Source organism: Desmodus rotundus, chromosome 4 (genome assembly GCF_022682495.2).
Source record: "Desmodus rotundus isolate HL8 chromosome 4, HLdesRot8A.1, whole genome shotgun sequence".
Lineage (NCBI taxonomy): Eukaryota > Metazoa > Chordata > Mammalia > Chiroptera > Phyllostomidae > Desmodus > Desmodus rotundus.
Genome location: NC_071390.1, coordinates 68,961,260 through 68,979,607, shown reverse-complemented (window position 1 = coordinate 68,979,607; position 18,348 = coordinate 68,961,260). Strand labels below are relative to the sequence as shown.

The following is an 18,348-nucleotide window of genomic DNA, read 5'->3' as shown; positions in this document are numbered from 1 at the left end:
ATATTGACCAGAACTCAGAACTTGTTTGGCACTAATCATTTTTTAGTAAGTCTTTTTAGTTACCTAATTATTTGATCATATTATTTGATGATAATTTTGTCTTTTATTTTCCATTATTTATACCACTGATTTTTTTTCTTAATTGCATGGCTGAAATTCCCCAAAACAAGTAATAGTAGTAATCATGAACATTCTCTTGTGGCCTTGATTTTTGAGGAAGTACCTTTTTATATTTTTGTCTGTTTATTTAAAACTGTAGTTGCTCATGTTTTCAGATCAACATTCTTTACTCTATTTAGGAACAGCTTGGTTCATTATAATATCATTTTTGTCTGGCTGAACTTGTTCAGTTAACTTCGTCAGAAAAGGTATGTGCTTGTCCCCAACCCCTCTCCCAAACTCTCCTGCCCTCACGAATTATTTGACTTGATATAACAGGCTTAGATGATGATCTAAAAAAAAAAGTCTATAAACACTTTACACTGTCTTCCTGCTTTCAGTATAGCAAAAAAAAAAAGGAAAAACCTAATGATAGTTTGATTATTTTTCTCCTCCCAGAAGCTCTTGTCTCCTTCCCTTCCTCTTCCCTGCTTCCTCCCCCTCAACCCCTCATCTCTCTCCCTCCCTCCTTCCTTCTCTCTCTCTCTCTCTCTCTCACACACAAACACACACATACGCACATTCTCCACTCTCTTTAACATTTTGAAAATTAATCAGTATATATCTTGGTATGCCTTTTTTCTTTTTCTGCCTAGAATTTACTCAACAGAAAAATGTAAGGTGCTATACAACATAAAATGTTTTTCAAAAATGTATTTGCTCTAAGAGTGACCATATCTAGGACTTGTTTACCTATGATTCTAATGAGAGTCTTACCGGGCCAACAGAAATTCATATGAAACAGTAAAGATTTTTGTGACCAAAAATCTCAATGTTTTACTTTCCTCTCATAAGAGATTTAAAAGGAAGGAACATTAAGAATATAACTAGAAAAGTTGAAATCTCAGAATATAAATTTTGGTTTTTAAACAAATATAAGATCATTCTCCTTGCACTAAAGAAGGTGACAGAGTTTGTTTTGTTTTTGCTATAAACAAAGACAAAAGTAAAGTTTTAAACAACAAAACATAAATATCCAATGCTGCAGGTTTAGTTTCAAGGACACCAGGATCCAAAGACTTTGGTTGAATAGAGTGCATGGCCCGTTGTTAGGGGGAGCTATTACAATGATAAGAATCCCTAAACCTGCTATTGGCAGCTATCTGTGCCCGGTGGAAGCAGAAGGCTCACTTAGCCACCTGCCACCTTGTGCACCCTACTGCTCAGCCATAACAAGTATCCCTACCCTCTGCCCCCTCATCCCGCACCACCACCACACACAGTTCAGGGTGCACTGACCAAGATGGTGGGACATTAATGTCTAGGTCAGGCATGGTGGGGCAGCCTTCACCACATGTAACTTTGGCGACCAGCAAGGCAGTTCTGTGCTGGGGGAGAACATTGGGAGACATTGCTGTTCAGTGTCACCTCAAATAAATTAGGTATTCTGATGCTTACTTTTCATTTCCTTTTACACAATAGTACACACCTACCATTCACTCACTATCCCTCTGCTGTAAGCTCAGTTTCAGATTGAGAAGGCCTCAGGCCTCCCACTATAATGCCCAAGGAACGGCAAAGTGGGCTGACGCAGGGCCTTGGGAGGGGTCCCAGCACCTCGCTGGATTCACCCTCAACTATAATATGTTGCCCCAATGGCAGGCACGTCCTCAGACTACACAGACAGTCTTCACCTTGAGGTGCCGACCCAAAGGCATTAACCCATTTTTTCCCTCCTTTTGTATGCTCAGATGGATGGAATGGAACCCTGGATTCCCCTTGAGTATCGATGCCAAAGGCCACAAGGATTTACCTCGTGATATCCAGTTCGATAGTGAGAAAGGAGTGGACTTTGTTCTGAACTACTCTAAAGCGTAAGTCTAAGAGAACTTAAGGACACTGGGCAGCTTCTCCCATGGCCAGGGCTGCAAGTGTGACCCTCACTACTTTCCTCATGGGGCCCATGAGCTTAGGGAGCAGATCAGCCAAACACCTTTATTCAAATGCTTTTGAATATATCTTGATGATAGAGTGGATTCTCAATGCACAATCACAGCATATCATCTATGTAAAAAAACTTACATTCTGGAAGGCTCCAGATAGCTATGTTTCACCCCAAAGTGGAAGTCTTTACTTGGAATGCCTCATTCCCACCCACATCTTACCCCCTCTATAGCCACCTCAAGGGGAAAAAGTATGCAGGCTGTCACCAAGATGGCAGGGCTCTGCAGTGATAATGGCCACCATGCCTGTGCTGATCCCTGGCATGCATTCCCTATCCCCATTCATCCTTCACAACGACTCCATGAGGTAGGCATTTGCAGGTGAGGGACCTGAGGAATAAGGAAGTCAAATACCTGGGCCAAGATTCCTGCTACTAAATTGCAGAGATCAGAGTGTTATGCCTCCTCTTTGAGGCTGAATTACTGCAGGATTTTTAAAGCTTGCTGAACCCTGAGACTCCTGCGTGCTTGTTAAAAATATGGAGCCCCAGCCCCACCCCAGGGCTAATAGAAGGACCTTTGAATCTGTGCCTTGCCACTTTAGGGAATTCTCACAAGCATGGAAATCCAGAAAACCTCAAATCCTCATTTTGTAACCTGATAGAGAGTTAGAATGCCCTGAGCACTTCCTGACCCCAGAGCCAGGATCTGAGTCCACCCCAGAGTAGAACTGTAGCCCACAGCTGGCATCCCCAGGAAGAAAACGGTGGAGAACCACCAACCCAGTCAGTTTCTGTGCAATATTCACTTAGATGCATAGCTGCTCCCCCAGAGAAAGGTGTCTTATTTGTTTGGACTTCTGAAAGGAAAGTGCAGGAGGCCACATGCCCAGGCCTGTGCCAAGACCTTTGTCCTTTGGACATTTTGGAAGAACTGTACATACACGCACACAGCCTCATAATAATTCTCTGAAGGAATTCCCCTCACATCATAAAGACCATATGCATTTGTCTCTCTAAAGCAGCATCTAAGTGGGAGGTGGATTAGTAAGGGCCTGACTTAACAAGCCTCTGCTAAATGCCAAGCTGCTTGGTGTGGGTGCTTTCTACATAAAATCATCTATTTTAACCTTCACAGCAACCTTGGGAAGTAGGCAGTGTGTTTCCAGATGAGTAAACTGAGGTTCCACTGGGTCCAGGTTAAAGAACTTACCTAAAATTATTTAGGTACAAATTGGTAAAACCAGGATTTGAATCCAGGTCTATTTGGGTCCAAAGCTGGGGATTCCCCACCACTACCACTATAATTGGGATCAACTAGAGAGAAAAATTAAAAACAAATGCCTGGGTTGGTAATGCAGCAGTACTTAACATCTGGCTTCCTGGAAGCATCATGGCAATTAAATGTCTTATTCCCACCCAGAGACTGGCATTGTTGAGTCAAAGCCATGTTCTTTTAATAAGGCAGAGCCCAGACCAAAATGAGACAAGCAGAACAGAGGCCCCTGTTACAGGAAAAGAAAATGATAAAAAACAAAAGCATCCGAGAACCAAGATGGCGGCGTAGGTAGACACACCGCGCCTCCTCGCACAACCAGAACTGACAGAAAATCGAATGGCAAGGGGGTCTGACACCAAGGAAATAAAAAATAAACATTGATCCAGACTGGTAGGAGGGGTGGAGATGGGCACTGGGGTGGAGAGGACTCTCGTGGCCGTGGTGGACCGAGACTGGCGGAGTGTGGGACGAAAGGAGCAGGCAGTCCGACCACTAGCAGACCCTGCGGCTCCACATTCTCGCATATAAACCAAGAGGGCCAGACTCAGAGTGGCGGAGATCGGGGCAGGCAGAGCCGGGGCGGGGGGGGGGGGGGGGGGGGGGGGGGGTGGTGGTGTAGCACCCGGCGGCCCCACATTCGCGCACAGATAAACTGGACAAACGGCAGGGAGCGAAGCAGACCGCACAACCCAGGGCTCCCGCTCCGGGAAATAAAGCCTCAAACCTCTGATTGAAAACGCCCGTGGGGGTTGGGGCAGCAGCAGGGGAGACTCCCAGCCTCACAGGAGCGGTCGTTGGAGAGACCCACAGGGGCCGAGTATGCACAAGCCCACCCACTTGGGAACCAGCACCAGAGGGGCCCAATTTGATTGTGGATAGCGGAGTGAAAGATTGAGGTCTGGTGGAGAGTGAAGCGGGCACCATTGCTCCCTCTGGGCCCCTCCCCCATGTACAGTGTCACAGCACAGCGACCAGCGTTACCACGCCCCAGGAACACCAAAGGCTCCGCCCCTTAAGGTAACAGATGCGCCAAGACAAAAAAAAAAAAAAGAAAAAAAAATGGCCCAAATGACAGAACACTTCAAAGCTCCTGAAAAAATACAACTAAGCGAGGAAGAGATAGCCAACCTATCAGATGCACAGTTCAAAACACTGGTTATCAAGATGCTCACAGAATTGGTTGAATCTGTTCGAAAACCAGATGAAAAAATGAAGCCTATGCTAAGAGAAACAAAGGAAAATGTACAGGGAACCAATAGTGATGCGAAGGAAACTGGGACTCAAATCAACGGTGTGGCCCAGAAGGAAGAAAGAAACATCCAACTAGAAAAGAATGAAGAAACAAGAATTCGGAAAAATGAAGAGAGGCTTAGGAACCTCCAGGACATCTTGAAACATTCCAACATCTGAATTATAGGGGTGCCAGAAGGAGAAGAAGAAGAACAAAAAATTGAAAGCTTATTTGAACAAATAATGAAGGAGAACTTCCCTAATCTGGCAAAGGAAATAGACTTCCGGGAAGTCCAGGAAGCTGAGAGAGTCCCAAAGAAGCTGGACCCAAGGAGGAACACACCAAGGCACATCATAATTACATTACCCAAGATTAAACGCAAGGACCTACATCCAAGGTTACTGTATCCAGCAAAGCTATCATTTAGAATGCAAGGGAAGATAAAGTGCTTCTCAGATAAGGTCAAGTTAAAGAAGTTCATCATCATCAAGCCCTTATTATATGAAATGTTAAAGGGACTTACCTAAGAAAAAGAAGATAAAAAATATGAACAGTAAAAATGACAACAAACTCACAGTCATTAACAACCACACCTAAAACAAAAACAAGAGTAAACTAGGCAAACAACTAGAACAGGAACAGAACCATAGAGATGGAGATCACATGGAGGGTTATCAATAGGGGAGTGGGAGGGGGAGAGGGGGGGAAAGGTACAGAGAATAAGTAGCATAGATGATAGGTGGAAAATAGACAGGGGGAGGGTAAGAATAGTGTAGGAAATGTAGAAGCCAAAGAACTTGTAAGTATGACCCATGGATGTGAACTATAGGGGGGGAATTTGGAGGGAGGGGATGGGCAGGATGGAGTGGAGTGAGGGAGGGGAATGGGACAACTGTAATAGCATAATCAATAAATATATATAAAAGAAAGAAAATGATAAAATGGAGGCACAGTGAGGTCACGGGAGAAGATACTGCTTCAGGGAATAGTGCCTCCTTGCTCGGTAATGGTAGAAGGTTGGATGGTAGGTGGATGGATAGAGGACAGATGGATTGTGTAGGGTGGATGAATGGTGTAAGGATGGATGGTGGTGGGTAGATTCATGGATGGTGAGACAAAGAAGAATGGATGGATGGATAAAGAAGGGAGAGAGAGATGAATAGATACACAAGTGGTGGATGGATGAATGGATGGTGGAATGAAGACCAGACTGTGCCTTTCTTATGTCTGCTCAGTGTTCCTTAAGGTCATGGTCATCTTTGTATTTCAGGAGCCTAGCACAGCAGTTGCCACAGACTAGGTACTGAGTATACTTTGTCAAAATAAAATGAGTGTGACCCAATTGGCCTCTCAGGGGCCACTGTTGCCACTTCATACACCCTCACTTCACACATGCACACACATGCACAATTACCTTTCCTTCTCATGTATCCCCATCAGGGCTAATGGTAGCCCAGATCAGTGGTTCACAATTCTGACTGTGCATTTAATGATACAGATTCTATGCTACCTCACCCTCCCTCACCCTGCCATACCTGCATCTGCCAGCATCTTCCAGTCTGGGCATAGGTGTATTTTAAAAGCTCCATGGGAAATTCTAGTGTGCAGCTATATTTGAAGCTACTGGCCTAGATTCCTTCCTTAGGCTTATATTCCACCCAGTTGTATGTGAGGTCCATCTCCTGGGGTCTCACAGCACATATCTTCCTCTCCCAGGTCTACCATCTATCCCTGGAAATTCAGAAACCTCCTTCTCCCTGCTTCTCTGGGCTCCATCCCACATAGCAATTGGAAGGCTATTGTCAAGTGGACATACAGTTTGTTGGAGGTTCCATCTACAAAGGCATATATATCTCTTTTATTCCACTATCTGAGCTCTTTCAGTGATTGCCCCAACTGCAGGTGAGAGCCCAGGTATATCCACCCAGCTCCCCCACTTCTATCCTGCCCCCATCTGCAGAAGACATTCCAGCCGTGAGCATCCAGACTAGTTTGCCAGGAGACTTAATTTCCCTTTGTCTTTGCCCACGCTGTTTCTTCTGCCTCAAATGCCCTTTTTTTTGCCCAGCTAAGTCCAACTCATCATTTTTCAGGACTTTGCTAGGTGCCTCTTCTTCTAGAAACTCCTAGAAGCCCCTGGGTCTGAGTGATATTTTTTCCCCTGTGCTCCCCAGGATTGGCTTCACAGGCCAACCTTTCAAGTTATACCATAGCCCATCTTTATTTACATCTTTCATGTCACTTGGCTTCTTGAGCTGTGGAGCCCAAGTGACATGGAAGACATTTGAGATTGGCCCTCAGCCTCAGTTGGCACAACACAAGTAGAGCGGTCAGCTGAGCACCACCTCTCTTGGCACAGTGAACTGAGTGAGGTCCATGGAGTCCTAAGGAGGAGATAAGAGACATGACTTCTGCATTTGAGGTGGGGTGGTGTGAAGCCTGGGTCAAAGTGGATTGACCTCAGGGAAGCAGTTCAGAAAAACCACCTCTACCTTGGAGAGGTAAGGGGTACATGGGAGAGGGGCTTGGGCTAGTAGAAGGTGATCCTATGGAAACTGTCTAACTTCTCTCAACCTTGGTGTTTTCATCTACAGCTCTAACTTGGAGTTTTTGTGATACTATAGTATGCATATGTACTACATATTTTAACCATGCAAGGAGAAGCTTCTCTCTAAAGACAGTTAGTCTACCTCCATTCTTGGTAATGTGGTCATGCCAGGCAGGACCCAGTTCTCCATTATCACTCACCTGCTGAGCACCTGCAGATTGACTTCTGCCCTCAAGGGCTCATAGAGGAACCCTCAGTCTCTCTGATGTTATCTCATTATGGGATCCAGGAAGGCTTCACAGCAGAAGGCCATCTGGCCTAGCCCTGCTGCTGGCCAAGCAGACACAGAGAAGTGAGACAAGGATACTGGGGCAGAGAGAGCCACCATATGCTAAGTTCAGACATAACTGGGCCTGCTCACAGAACCAGGTGAGTTGTGAAATTTCCTGATGGCATCAGAGGAGGAGCATCTTAAGTGTTTATTCACTACTCACTGTTTGCAGTCTGGAGCTGATTGCAGTAGGTTGGCAGACTGATAAGGGAATGTTCTCTTTAAAAGAAATTGAGAAAGACAGCTTCCTTCCCAGTACAGTAGGACAGTGCAGAAATGCAACTGAATTTTGGGAGAGTTGACCAGCCTCATGCAAGGACCAGAGTGCTCAGACCCTCATCCACTGTGCATTTTTCATCAGATGAGATTAGATGGGGGTAGCTTCTTAAGGGATATCCTTCTCCCTGGGCCAGAGGCACCTGACCCATACCCCAGTCATCTTCCTAGAAAGGCAGCACCAGAAATGCTGTCATGAGCCATGACTGACCACTACAAGTCTAGCTTTGCAATGTTCAATGAAAGATGAGATGATATGCAGGGAGTTAGAGCTGCATTGCAGAAGCTTGACCTGGCAGCTTTTGGGGGGTCAGATGAGAAAGCCCAGAGGAAGGGAAGAACCTGGCAGAAGACAGGGAACAAAAGAGCAGGGATATTGTATGAACAGACCTAGGATCCAGTTTGAATTCAGATCACAGTGGGGAGATGCTGATGGGAGAACCCAAGCGTCCTTGACATTATGCATCTGGCTTGTAAGGAAAGTAGATGGGTCTTAAAAAGGGAAGCCGAGGAAGAAGAGGTTTGGAGGGAAAGTTGAGTCCAGTTATGGGGCATGTTGAGCTCGAGGCCTGTGCAGCCTTTGCTGGCAAGGTCTGGTGGGCAGTAGGAAATGCAGTCTTGAGGCTGTGCAGAAAATCCTTAAGAGAGCATTGAGGCCAAGCAAGGTCAGGAGCCCTGTGAGACACAGGGAAAAGAGGACAAGGGCCAGATACAGGCTTGGTTGTTGAGGGGACGGGGGCAGGAAGAGGAGTCTGTATGGTCTGACAGCAGTAATTCCCCTTAACCTCTGCTCCTAGCCACACACACCAGCCACCCAGGGCCCAGTGCTTGTCTGAGGTGAGACAAAATTATCATGTATATGGCAGCTCCTTAAAAGAAGCTGGTGGTGAAAGCAAGAAAAGAGCTGGCCTCTAAGATGAAGAAGAGCAGGAGCCTAGAGAGAGGAGATGGAATCACAAAGGATGGGACATAGTCCTAGCGAGGGTTGAGAGGGTGATGGAAACAGGCTGGTGAGGCATAGGGGTGGAGTTCTCAAGCTAGGAACAAGCAAGAGAGGGTAAGATGAAAGAATGGAGAGGGAGAGATGTTGAGAGAGCTCACTCTCTTGGCTTTGGAGGCCAAAGCCATGAGTTTTGTGTGGGAAGAAGACCCCGCCTCTCATTGCCACTCCAGCTCAGAAAGAAGCTGGCAGTAGGTCACCAAAGCACTCATAGAAAATAGGGTTCTTCCCCTTAACTTTACAAATGCCACCCCAACGCCCCCAGTCTTCTCAGAAACTTTAAAAGCCATCTCCTCCTCCTAACTCTTGCCTGTATTTCTGTTTATGAACCTTATTTACCTCTACTGAATTTTGTTACAAAATCAGAGCTCTGTCCCATTTGTTGGGAAAATGTAGGGGATGGAAATCCCACCTAGAAGTTATAACTGAAATTTTTTAAATTATATCTGCTAAAGTAGCATTTTTTTCTTGTTTAAAATGGGTCATAGAATAAGAGCAAGAGTTAACACAAGGCACAAAGCATAAAGTAGTGTCTCCCTAAAAAGGGGTTTGTTCTATAGTCAATTTAATTTGAAAATATTGCAATCTTCTCAGCAGTGGTTCTCAAACTATTGCTTGCAGCAGAATCCCCTGGGAGCTTGTGAAAACCTGGATTTCTAGACCCATTCCCAAGTGTCCGATTCAGGAGGCCAGCTGTGGGCCTGAAAATCTGTATTTCTGACAAGGTCACAGGGGGTGAAGCTGGTCTGGGGACCACATTGAGAGTCCCTGCTCTAGAAGACTGTAAGGGCTCAAGAAACCCTGGTACAAAGAAATCTGCTTAGTGTTGTCTCAGTGCTCTCTCTAGACTCCTCAGAGGGGCTCAGATGTCTCTTGGTACACAGGTCAGGGAAATGAGGTTAAAGGGCATTTGCCGTTTTCCCCTTTTCATTTTTTTCTCTTCATCGTGTCCTCTGCTCTTCAGTTTAGCTTAACTGGCATTTTTGTAGTGCTTATTGCATGCCTGGCGTCAGGACTGTACTAGGTCCCAGCAATCTTTGCCTTTTCTTTTCTGGTGGCCCTCCCCAATGTCTTCCTTAAGCCTGTACTGGGATTAGAAAAAGAAAATGATGTTTCTTGCCTTGAAACAAACTCATTAAAGGAAGGCATAGTTTAATGAGTTTTTTGCGGTTAATGGCTCTCAATGGCTGTTTTTTGTGAGGCCCATCTTAGGACAACTGGGCGTCTCCTGGATACAGGGCAACAAGGACAAGCAGCCACGCTTCCCAGTGAGGGAACATAGGTCCAGACACCATTCTGCAAACAATCCTGAGCACGTGGGCCACCATGGGATACCAGTCCAAGGATTCTGATCAGTGGGCTAAGAGTCTGAATTTCTAGTAAGCCCCCAGGTGATGTTCATGGACCACACTTGCAGGTTATATACTTCTTTTCCTGGAGGGGAAATATATTAATCTATTAAAATTAGCAACAAGTACCAACTCATCTCTACCCTTTAAAAGCAAAAGGTTGCTTACTTAAAGCCTGGCTGGCTGAGTTAGATTCAGACTCTAGCTGTGCCATCTTGGTAGAATTCAGTTTTCTGAACCTAAGTTTCCTTGCTATAATATGAGCACAATCATACCTAACTGCTAAAACTGTTATGAGGTTTAAATGCACTCATGTATGCAATGTCCCCATGGTGATGTCTGACATACTGTAAGATGAATTTACTCCAGTGACTTTATTCTGGGTATTTAGAAGGATTTTCTCCTCAGTCCTGAGCCCAGGGAGCTGACTTTTCAGGCACTGTCACCACCTGTTTACTAGCTTTTCTGGGCTTCTTCCACCCTCAGGGGAGCAGGCCCAGAAAAGGTGGCTACTTGCCACTCTTCCTTTGACAAGTGGTTATTGAGCTTCTAGGGGCTGGGGGTTGGGGACCTAAGATGAATCCAAAATGTCCCCTTGGTCCCAGCTCCAAGAAGCTCACAGTCTAGTAGGGACTGAGCTGTGGATGCTTATCACACTAGTATGGGGTGGACATTCCTTAGGAATAGAGCTCTGGGGAAAATCAAGGCAAAGGAGGCAGTAACTCTGGAGATGAACCTGAAAAACACTTTCTGAGATAGAAGGCCAACGTGGGTTTTGAAGAGTCATAGGAGTTTGCCACACCAATTGGAGGAGCAGAAGGGGTAGCATTCTGGGTAGTGAGAACTCTGGTGACCCAGGAGAACCAGAGTTTGGTCCTGTATAGGGAAGTGGGCCTGAGGCTGCCAAGGCAGGGAGGTGGACAAGGAGCCCACCCTCTACCTGGGGAGGGTAGTGGAGGTCAGGACCATGGGGATTTGAAGCAGGGACAAGGTCTGGGGACCTGGACATTCTGCATTTTAGTGTGAAGAAGAAAGGGGTTGGTCGTCAGATGCTTCAGAGAGATCAGGGGAGTTCAGGGCTCACCAAGCCATTTGGATATAGTCACTTGAAGTAACCACTGTCCTGGGTGAGAACACTTTTGGGGAGTAGAGAGAAGAGGAAGAGGAGTCAATAGGCGAAAATTCTTCCATGACTTGGACATGAAGAAAGAGAATGAGTGAATGAGACAGAAGGGCCCAGGGGAAGGAACAGACAAAGCGCTGTGTTACAGACTGGATTTTGGACTTAACCTACTGGTCCCCCCCAGAACACCATGGTCTAAGGCTGCAGACTTTTTAATATTAACAGTAAATGATAATTATAGTGCTAGTTGCTGATATCTGTAGATCTCTTTTTACATGCTGATGCTTTCTGTACATCATGTCAGCCCTGTGAGGCAGAGATAATCATTATGCCCATTTCATCAAAGATGAGGAAAATTGAGGCACAGCAAGGTTAGGGACTTGTCCAAGGTTACATGGCTGGGAAGCAATGGGGCTGGGATTTCAGACCAGGATCTTAACACTCTGTGCTGACCTGCATGCATCTCAGCTGCCTTCTCTTCCTTGGCGAGGACTTGCACATGGACTCCCAGCTCCATCCAGGGTTCTTGTGTCCAGACCCCAGCACATGGGTTGGGGACTCCAAGACATTGCTCAAGCCCTCTACTGGTCTGATAGGGGAAAGGATGGCCAACTGGAGCCTGGTGGCCTGCTCTGCAGTGCAGCTTCCTGATAGACAGAATCCGCAGACGCAGGGCCTGGTCTGTATCCCTGTGTCTTCCGCCCTCACAGTGCTATTCTGCCTATGGCTAAGCCCAGTCCTGCTTATGGAAAATTGAAACTTGTGGCTGAGGTCACCAAAGAGGTCTTCTGCATTGAACCTCTGCCTCTGAGCAGCTCAGTTTCCCCACCACTTCTGGGTAACTCTGGCAACTCATTTCCTCTGAGCCACCTGCTATGCTTGGAACAAGACCGGCCTTCCTCAGTGAGCTTTGCCACACACAACTGTGAAATGGAAAATGAAGAAGCTGTCAGCAGGAAAACCACAGGGGAAGCAGAAGAAACAAGAACTCCTGCCTCTCCTAGCCCCAGGAAGCAAATCAGTGTGGGTTTCCACCTGCCTATTGCCTTTACCTGGCCATACTGTTACCTGCCTGTGTGACCTCGAATGAGCTAGGTCCCCTCTCTGGGCTTCAGGTTCCTCTTTTTACAATAACAGGTCTTTGAAGTCCCTTGTATTCCAGTTGTCTGTATGTATATAGAAATATTTTCCTCTGGAGAACATGCAAACATTTTCCCCCCAACTCCACTTCTTCCTGGATCTGTGGCTTCCTCTGAGTACTGCCCCACCCCACCCTGTTTTGAATTTAAAGAGACTCAGCTGGAGAGACTGTGACCCTCTCCCAGTGGGGGATGACTGGACTGTGGACTGTTACTCAACCCAGTTTCCCACAAGATCCCGGGGTCCAGGACCTCTTTCCTGGGCACCATCGGGTGCTGGGCCACCCTCAGGGCTGGGGATTGTAGGAACCTGGGAAGACCTCTCCTCTCCCAGAAGGAAGTCCTTTCCACACTCAGACTGATACTGGATGTCACAGGGAGATTTGCCCATGGGGATGAAACAGGTAACTGCTGGTTACTTTCAGCCACATGTATGCCACAGAGAGAAACTGAGGCAGAGTGTGTCACAGCGAGCACTGGCCAGAATTCCCAAACCTCTGTTCTCTGCCTTGCTTGGGTTCTGTAGATAAGCCTGGGAAGCTTATTCCCTTCCTCTCCACCTTTCCCAGGCCCATCCCACACCTGCTTCTTCCAGGAAGCCCCTAGGATTCTCAGACCACTCAGATCTCACTCCTTATTGCCTACAGCCTGCACTTTGAACCTGTCGAGCTCCTGTCCTGGGTTACTTTTCTATCCTGTGTAATAAGAAGTCAGACACTGTATCCTCCTCAGCACTAGCCACAGAGCCAGGGTTACATAGAAAGTAAATGAGGGTTAAACTCAACTGAACTGCTGATCCCTCTAAAACTCAGGAGACTCAGTAGAGCAGCTTCATAGGTGATTTGGCATTCTGTCTCTGGAAGTTTGCACTGAGAATGAATGAATGCATGGACAAGAGCATGCATGCAAGGAATTAGAAGCACTGCAATTTGTTCTTTTTTAAAATAGGTGTAATTTTTTAGATTTTATTTATTTTTAGAGAGGGGAAGGGAGGGAGAAAGGGAGAGCAACATTAATGTGTGGTTGCCTCACGCATGCCCCCTACTGGGGAACCTGGTCCGCAACCCAGGCATGTGCCCTGACTGGGAATCAATCAGCGACCCTTTGGTTCCCAGACTAACACTCAGTCCACTAAGCCACACCAGACAGGGCCATAGACTGTTCTTGATGGCAGGCAGCCAGTCTCTGTCATGGGTGAGGTGCAGGAAGAAGAGCATCGCTGTGGGTACCAGTTTCTATCCTGGTTCCATAGGGCCAATCAGCTATTCCTAGGAGATGCCCTGGGCTTGTTTCCACTGCTCAGCTGGTATCTAGAGGCTCCATAAGACCACAGTGTGAAGGGCCTTTGCAGAAGGAGACCCAGCATGTGTGAGAGAGGTGATGCTGTCTGTCCCCTGTTGTGCAGGATGGAGAACCTGTTTATTAACCGCTTCATGCACATGTTCCAGTCTTCCTGGAGTGACTTCGCTGACTTTGAAAAAATCTTTGTCAAGATCAGCAACACTATTTCTGGTGAGTGTGCCTTTGGGGGCTCTCATGGTGCTGGCAGACTAGTCTCAGATTGGAAAGTGCTGCCCCACCCTGCTCCACCACGGCTGGCCTGCCAGGCCCAGCTGCCCAGGCCCAGCTCCCAGTCCTCCCCATTACCCACGCTGTCACCTTCTGCACCTGCCACTATGTTTTCCACAGTGGTTGCACATTTTGTATTACTACCAACAGTGCACAAGGGTTCCGATTTCTCTACTTCCTCACCTGTTGTCTTTTGTTTTGTTTTTTATAATAGCTATCACGACAGGTGTGAGGTAGTTTTGACTTCCCTGGTCGCTAGTGTCACTGAGCATTTTTTCATAGACCTAGTAGCCATTTATATGTTTTCTTTGGAGAAATGTCTGTTTAAGTCCTTTGCCCACTTTTTAATTGGGCTTTTTTTGGTTATTGAATTGTAGGAGTTCCTTATATATCTTATACATTAACCCCTCACCAGGTATATATATGCTTTGCAAACATCTCTTCCCATTTTTTATGCTGCCTTTCACTCTATTGATTGCTTTCATTGCTGTGCACAAATTTTCAGTTTAATACAATCCTATTTGCCTATTTTTATTTTTGTCCTTGAGAAAAGGGTACCCAGGAACCTTTAAGACCCATCTCAGGGAAAACAGGCTGTTGCTGGCCTGACCCAGTGACAGGAAGGGGGACAGGTGACTGGACACGGCAGGAGGAGCCTTAGGTCAGCCACTTGTCTAGGGAGTGCCAGGGAGAGGGGACCCAGCCAGGCCCAGGCTACCCCCACTGAGATCTCAGGTTTCTCTCCTCCATAGAGCGGGTCATGAATCACTGGCAGGAAGACCTCATGTTTGGTTACCAGTTCCTGAACGGCTGCAACCCCGTATTGATCCAGCGCTGCACAAAGCTGCCCGAGAAGCTCCCAGTGACTACGGAGATGGTGGAGTGCAGCCTGGAGCGGCAGCTCACCCTGGAGCAGGAGGTTGAGGTAAGGCCTGGTTTGCTGGGGACAGTGATCCAGTCCAGAGGCCAAACTCAATGGCTAGGTCACATATGTTGGCAGAAAGCACCTTCTGTGGGCCAGTGCTTGCTGGCCCCAGGCTGTCATTCTCGGGCTCATCTGTTGAGCTAATAGATCAGCTGCCCTCAGTGAAGCAGCTTCTTCCTTTTCCTGGGCATTTATGAAATGTCCAACGTGGGATGAGGAATTGGCAGTGATATTGCTACATAATGCTTGGGTCTAGAAACATAGTATCAATATTTTAAGTATCAATGTCAATAATTCAAAGAGCTCCCTCTGACTAGGGGCCTGTTGTAGGCCTGGCATTGTGAGAGAAGCTTTACTTGCATGGCCATCAAATTGTTACCCAACTTGCAAAGATGAGGAAATTGATAAAAGAAACAACCCTGCAGCACTAAAATAAAAAAAAAAGAGAAAACTGATAGAATTTTTGACTTTATCATATAAATGTTGATGTCATCTACTTCTGCCCTCACCCTCTTCCCAACCTTTCCTCTAGCCTTTGCCTGCAGGGCCAGCACTCTTCAGTTCTAAGACAGACCTAGTCTTAAGAAAGAAAGGGTTCAAATTGCCTCCACTGTGGGTCTGGCTGGTTGGACTTGGTGTCAGGCACATTCCATGCTGGAGACTCGAGGTCCCAGGAATAGCCCTTGGTCTCCCATTAATTGGCCTGTTTCTACTAGAACCAAGACAACTGGGCCTCTTGTTAACTGCCACCAGATATCTAGGTGGCCTTCGGCTGTTTCTAGTCACCCTATCTTGCTTCCTCAGCTCACCTTGGAGCCCCAGCCAAAGAGGGATGGTCAGCGCCATCTGTGGACAGATCTGTTAGCCCCTACACCCTGCCTACCTGACTCTGGAGGGCTACCTTCCCAGATGAAGTCCCCAGGAAATCCCCTGCCCCAGGGCAGGTGGTTCTAGCCACCCTCACTTTCTGGACTTGGCCAGGCACCTAGACACTACCTGGTTACATAATGTCTGACAACAACAACACATGCCCCCATGAAGGCAGCATGTACAGCAATGTTCCTCTGTAGGTTAATTGCTGTGTGTATTAACACTGATTCAGTGCTACAGGTTTCAAACTTCAAATCAGAGAATCACAGAACCTTAAAAGCCAGAGAATCCCAGAACTGGAAGGCATTGAGCAGTTATCTGTGTGCCTAGCCATCCGAGCAAGGGACAGGCTCTGCTCCAGGGTCCTTGCCACCTCCAGGGCAGGTGGGTTGGAGACATCCTTGTCATAATGCTCATCTTTCCTTTGAACCATAGTCTGTACAGTCAGCTGCCATTTTGGTCCTGAAGCAGGAATCTAATAGCCACCACTGACCACAGTCACACACACATGCCACTCCATCACCCATGCACAACTCTCAATTCCCTAAACCAGTCACTGTGGCCAGGAGAATCATGTTGACCAGATGGAGAGAACAGGGACACCAGACAGGCAAGAACACCAGTGTCTACAGCAGAATCCTAAAGTCAGAATTGAGAGAGGTGGTTGGCTCTTTGTTTCCAGAACAATGACACTGAAGCCCAAAGAGAGGGGGTGGCTTGGGATAACAAGAAATGCCCCAATCTCAGGCCCAAATCCCAGACCTCCTGGTTCCCAGGACTAGGTTCTCAGGGCTTCCCTTTATTCATCATGTTAACCTGGGTCCTCTCATAATTTGATTGGCAGCCATTCCTTCTGCACAGTAGTCATTAATGGTCACCTCTGCTTTGAAAGGCCAGTTGTCCAGTCCATCACAGAAGCTCAGAGAGCCCTGTGACCCACCAGCCTGCATGTCCAGGTGTCCCGAGGAATCCTGTCGCACACTCTCCTGAAACTGTTCCTCTGCCCGGGTTGGCCAAGGACACTATCCCCCACACTCTCATTCCCCTGGCCCGCATGCATCATAGGCAGATGCTCAGAGCTCATCACCAGTGACACATGACTGCTGGGGTCCTTTGCATTCACAAAGGAAGACTATGGTAGCTGGGCTCTCAGCTCTCTGGTCTTTTGTACCCCTTAGCCAGAGTGCATGAAGTGTGTGCATGGGTGGCCACAGTGCATCCTCCGCTGGCAGAGGTGTGGACACACAACTCCCCTAAGCTCCCATTGAGCTGTTTCTGCCACATCCTAGACCCCAACCCCTTCCCCAGCTACCCACAACCCCTGCCTCCATCACTCACTTAAAACGAAAAAGTCCTGGGTATGTAAAGTACAGTATAGGGATTATAGCCAGTAATATTGTATGACTATGTATGTGTCAGGTGGGTACTAGATTATCCCTTGAATCACTTCATAAGTTACATAAATGTCTAACCGTTATGCTGTACACCACACACACACACACACACACACACACACACAAGGAAGGCTTAAGAAGGCCCTCTACTGAAACCCCAATCATGCGAAAGGAAGCCTGGGATACTCAGGTTGGGATTCCTCTAGAGGACTCAAGTGTAGTCTAGCAAGAGCTGTTTTCTACCTCTCCCAAGCCCCAGACACATTTGTTCTGTAGTGAAACATAATAACTACAGAAAAGGGTGTAAATCAGGAGTGTCTGGCATGGTCAATGAACTTGCACCAAATACCCATCCCACTGGGCCACTTGCCTCAGGCAAGGACACAGAGCATACCACTCCTGCAGACACCACATGCCCCAGCCCCTGCAGTTTCTCCCTACCCCAGAAGAGCACCCCTCACCTGAACACCCTAACTTGATCCTGTAGATCCCTGCCTGCCTCTATAGAGATGGCCCCGACAGAGTCTGCTCCACCCCAGGCCCCCAGCAGAACCTCCCACATCTAAAAACCTGCCCACTTTCCTGCTCTCTCCCAGGGGTGACTGACAGTGGAATTTGCCTAGTTTTGAACTTTATGGAACTGGAGTCCTATAGCTACACTCTTTGCTGTTTGACTTACCTATTTCACATAAAGTCCATCTGCTTTTTTCTTATTAAGCTGTCATTCTGGGTGATCTTTCAACATTGTTCATAAGGGTCAAGATTTCAGGTACAACAAATGTGAACTGGCCACTTCCATACCTTACCTTGTGAAAAGAAAAAAAAAAAAAAAACAACTCTACAACCTGAAAACTCTTGACAAGAACCAACCCTGAGTCAGAGAACAAAAGAACTACAAATTCTGAACTCCACTGAGTTGCAGGGGCTTCCAAAGCTGCCTATCCCTCCCTATGGGCCTCATTCTAGGGTCCATCCCTAGCTGACACTCATTTGGACATATTTTCTCTGGCTTCCTGCAGCAAGGGAACATCTTCATCGTGGACTTCAAGCTGCTAGATGGCATCGATGCCAACAAAACAGACCCCTGCACTCTGCAGTTCCTGGCTGCACCCATCTGCTTGCTGTACAAGAACCTAGCCAACAAGATTGTCCCCATTGCCATCCAGGTAGGCTACCGGCTTTGTTCTTTCCCTGAGTGGCTTCACCCTCCGCAGACAGAACTCAGGGACGAATTTGTTTTGGTGGCTCCACAGAAGGATGCTGAGAGGTCTAC

The 18,348-nt window shown here is 47.1% G+C and overlaps 1 protein-coding gene across 2 annotated transcripts in view; it reads left to right on the top strand.

Moving 5' to 3' along the window:
- Positions 1-18,348, top strand: part of ALOX5 (arachidonate 5-lipoxygenase) — a 50,018-nt gene that overhangs the window by 19,740 nt on the left and 11,930 nt on the right. For both annotated transcript variants that reach the window (XM_053922519.1, XM_053922518.1), the window contains exons 4-7: positions 1,851-1,973; positions 13,723-13,829; positions 14,639-14,811; positions 18,095-18,241. In XM_053922519.1, the coding sequence (XP_053778494.1) occupies positions 1,851-1,973; positions 13,723-13,829; positions 14,639-14,811; positions 18,095-18,241 (550 nt within the window). The remainder of the gene's footprint in view (positions 1-1,850; positions 1,974-13,722; positions 13,830-14,638; positions 14,812-18,094; positions 18,242-18,348) is intronic.